The following is a 3,396-nucleotide window of genomic DNA, read 5'->3' on the forward strand; positions in this document are numbered from 1 at the left end:
TTCTTTCTGTTGTTGTTTTTTTGTGTGAGGTCAAACACCACCTTCTTTCCCACAGCAAACCAAGGGACGCACTTCAATGTCACTCACTGAGTTTTATTTTACAAATATTAATAAATAACAGATACAAATACAAATAAATAACAGATTTCATAAATAAATACGTCTCCCGATGTGTTCTGTTTGGAGTTACTACAGGCTCAAACGAAGGTACGGGTTATTTCCTTTTTCCTATATTGATCTAACAATATCTTTAGTAGAAGTTGAGCGCACTCCTGCTGGCGGCCGGTGGATCCGAACCCCCCTCCGGCCCCCCCACAACTGTAGATGCGATTGGCTCATGGGAAGGTCACGAGCCTTCCCAGCTGTTTGACGGGGGCGCAGGGGCCCAGGACACGGGGCATGCTGGGACATGTAGTTACAGTTCTTTGGCTGTTTATATCAGTGAAGGGGATGAGTGATTCCTTAAAAACCCCATTTACCATAATCGCCCGGATTACGTTAAGGAAAAGGTTTTACCCTAATCTTCCATTGCATCTCGGGAATGGTATTTCTATGGAAGCAGCTCTAACCGCTAATCGCTACTAGTCTCACGCAGCGGAAAGACTACAATTCTCGTGATGCTGAGCGCGTATGGTAAACATAGACCTGTCAAAAAAGCAAAGACTCCATTTTGTCACCAGCCTTAAAATGGCTGAAAATGTAAGCGAGAGGAAGAGGCACAGATCAGATTTATAATTTTAATTTTGACAACCGCTTTCGCTGGGTTAAATGGCCGACAGAAGATCCAAACGCCGGTAATATGGATATCAAAACGGCGGTTTTTAACGCTGCCAGAGATGGGAAGCTGAAACTTATTCAGAAGTTGCTGAGCAACAAAACTCCCGAAGAGTTGGAAGCTCTTGCCGAGGAGAAGACGCAAGGGGGCACGCCTTTATTGATCGCCTCCAGGTATGGTCATTTGGAAGTTGTGGATTACTTGCTTGAGCACTGCAAAGCCAATGTGGAGCTGGGGGGCTCTGTTAATTTTGACGGGGAAACGATTGAAGGAGCGCCCCCCCTGTGGGCAGCATCTGCGGCCGGCCACTTACAGGTCGTGAGGAGTTTGTTGAAACACGGGGCTTCTGTGAACAACACTACTTTAACTAACTCCACGCCTCTGAGGGCTGCCTGCTTTGATGGCCACCTGGAGATTGTCCGGTATCTGATTGAGCACAAGGCAGACATGGAAGTGGCCAACCGTCACGGGCACACCTGCCTGATGATCTCCTGCTACAAAGGGCACAAGGAGATTGCCAAGTACCTGCTGGAGAAGGGAGCCGATGTGAATCGGAAGAGTGTGAAGGGTAACACCGCCTTGCACGACTGTGCCGAGTCGGGCAGCCTGGACATTATGAAAATGCTGCTCAAGTGCAACGCCAAGATGGAGAGGGATGGCTACGGTATGACGCCTCTCCTAGCAGCCAGCGTGACGGGACACACCAACATCGTGGAGTACCTCATCCACCAGCCGCGCTCCTCCCGCGAGGAGCGAATCGATGCGCTGGAGCTGCTGGGGGCCACGTTTGTAGACAAGAAGAGAGACTTGTTAGGAGCCATGAAGTACTGGAAGAGAGCGATGGAGATGAGGCACGGGGACAAGGGCGTTGTCATCTCCAAGCCCCACCCAGGGCAGCTCGTGCTGGCGTACGACTACTCCAGGGAGGTGACCACCAGCGAGGAGCTGGAGGCCCTGATAACTGACCCCGACGAGATGCGCATGCAGGCCCTGCTGATCCGCGAGCGCATTCTGGGTCCCTCCCACCCCGACACCTCTTACTACATCCGCTACCGGGGGGCCGTGTACGCTGACTCGGGCAACTTCGAGCGCTGCATCAACCTTTGGAAGTATGCCCTGGACATGCAGCAGAGCAACCTGGACCCTCTCAGCCCAATGACGGCGAGCAGCTTCCTGTCCTTCGCCGAGCTCTTCTCCTTCGTCCTGCAGGACCGTGCTAAGGGCACCTTGGCCACCCGGGTGACCTTCACCGACCTCATGGGAATCCTTAACAAGAGCGTGCGGGAGGTAGAGCGAGCCATCGCCCAGCGGGACAACCCGCCGGAGGTGTCCCAGTTCACCAAGGCCCTCTCCATCATCCTGCACCTCATTTACCTGCTGGAGAAGGTGGACTGCAGCCCCGAGCAGGAGCACCAAAAGAAGCAGACCATCTACAGGCTGCTAAAGCTCAACCCCAGAGCTAGGAACGGCTACACCCCCCTGCACATGGCTGTGGACAAGGACACCACCACAGTGGGCCGCTACCCTGTGGGCAAGTTCCCCTCCATGCAGGTGGCCCTGCTTCTGTTCGAGTGTGGAGCTGATGTGGACTCGCGGGACTATGACAACAACACCCCCCTGCACGTGTCTGCCATGAACGCAAGCCCAGAGATCATGAACGTGCTCATTGAGGCCGGCGCCCACTTCGATGCAACCAACTCCCAGCGCAAGACCGCCTACGAGCTGCTGGACGAGAAGGCCACCGCCAAGAACACCATGCACCCCCTCAACCACATCACCCTGCAGTGCCTTGCCGCCCGAGCCATTGAGAAACACAAAATCCCTTACAAAGGGCTCATCCCCGAGGAAATGGAAGCCTTCATCGAGCTGCACTAACCCTTTTGTTCGCTTTCCACTTTTCTGGAAAAACATGCATAAAAAGGACTAGCAAGTAATAACCTATTTAACTCTTGTGTCTGTATGTCAGTTGGCGCTACAGCTTAAGAAGATGGTGGCAGAATAATGTGTTGGTGGGTGGGGGTGGGGGGGGTTACAAACTTGCCAAAAAGCTTGCATGTTGGGGAAAGTATTCTCAAGCAAGGAACCACCAGCCTCATGGGTACAGAATTTTGTCTGTCTAGTGCCTAGTTTTGTTTTGTTTTTTAACTATTTATCGCTTTAATGTTTTTTTTTAATGTTACTAAAACAGTCAAAAACGGTAATCGAGATAATGTGAGATCTGCTCTCAACAGACATCACTGATGGCTCACACCGGTGTCTGTCATTCAGTACAGATACTTGTAGACTTGGCAGGTCCGGTTTGCTCTGTCCAGGGCAGATTGTATTAGTATTGTTGGGACTCCATTGATGCTTATAGGAAATCATCCCTGCAAGTTAGATTCTACATCTACAAACTGGGAGCAGGACAAGCAATTTTCCACACCTTGGAGTCTTATTGTTTTATTTTTCGTTAGTTTTTGTTTATTTTACCTTATTTAAAGCACTTTGAAGATCTAGTTTGTTGTTTTGCATCAGGTCCCAAATTCAGCCAGTAACTGTTGTTCTGTGTTTAATTTAATACCTAAGCAAAGACAACGCACACAGAATTAAGGTGCCTGAATAAAATTCAGTTATCCTAAGAA

The 3,396-nt window shown here is 50.5% G+C and overlaps 1 protein-coding gene across 1 annotated transcript; it reads left to right on the plus strand.

The window, feature by feature from the left end:
• The first annotated feature begins 638 nt into the window (after window positions 1-638).
• On the plus strand, window positions 639-3,396 carry fem1a (fem-1 homolog a). Its single transcript, XM_088621762.1, has one exon. It carries the CDS (start codon window positions 800-802, stop codon window positions 2,648-2,650), a length of 1,851 nt encoding a protein of 616 aa, XP_088477888.1. The 5' UTR covers window positions 639-799; the 3' UTR covers window positions 2,651-3,396.

The sequence above is a fragment of the Lepisosteus platostomus genome, chromosome 27 (genome assembly GCF_059453375.1).
Source record: "Lepisosteus platostomus isolate fLepPlt1 chromosome 27, fLepPlt1.hap1, whole genome shotgun sequence".
In the NCBI taxonomy this organism is placed as follows: Eukaryota; Metazoa; Chordata; class Actinopteri; order Semionotiformes; family Lepisosteidae; genus Lepisosteus; species Lepisosteus platostomus.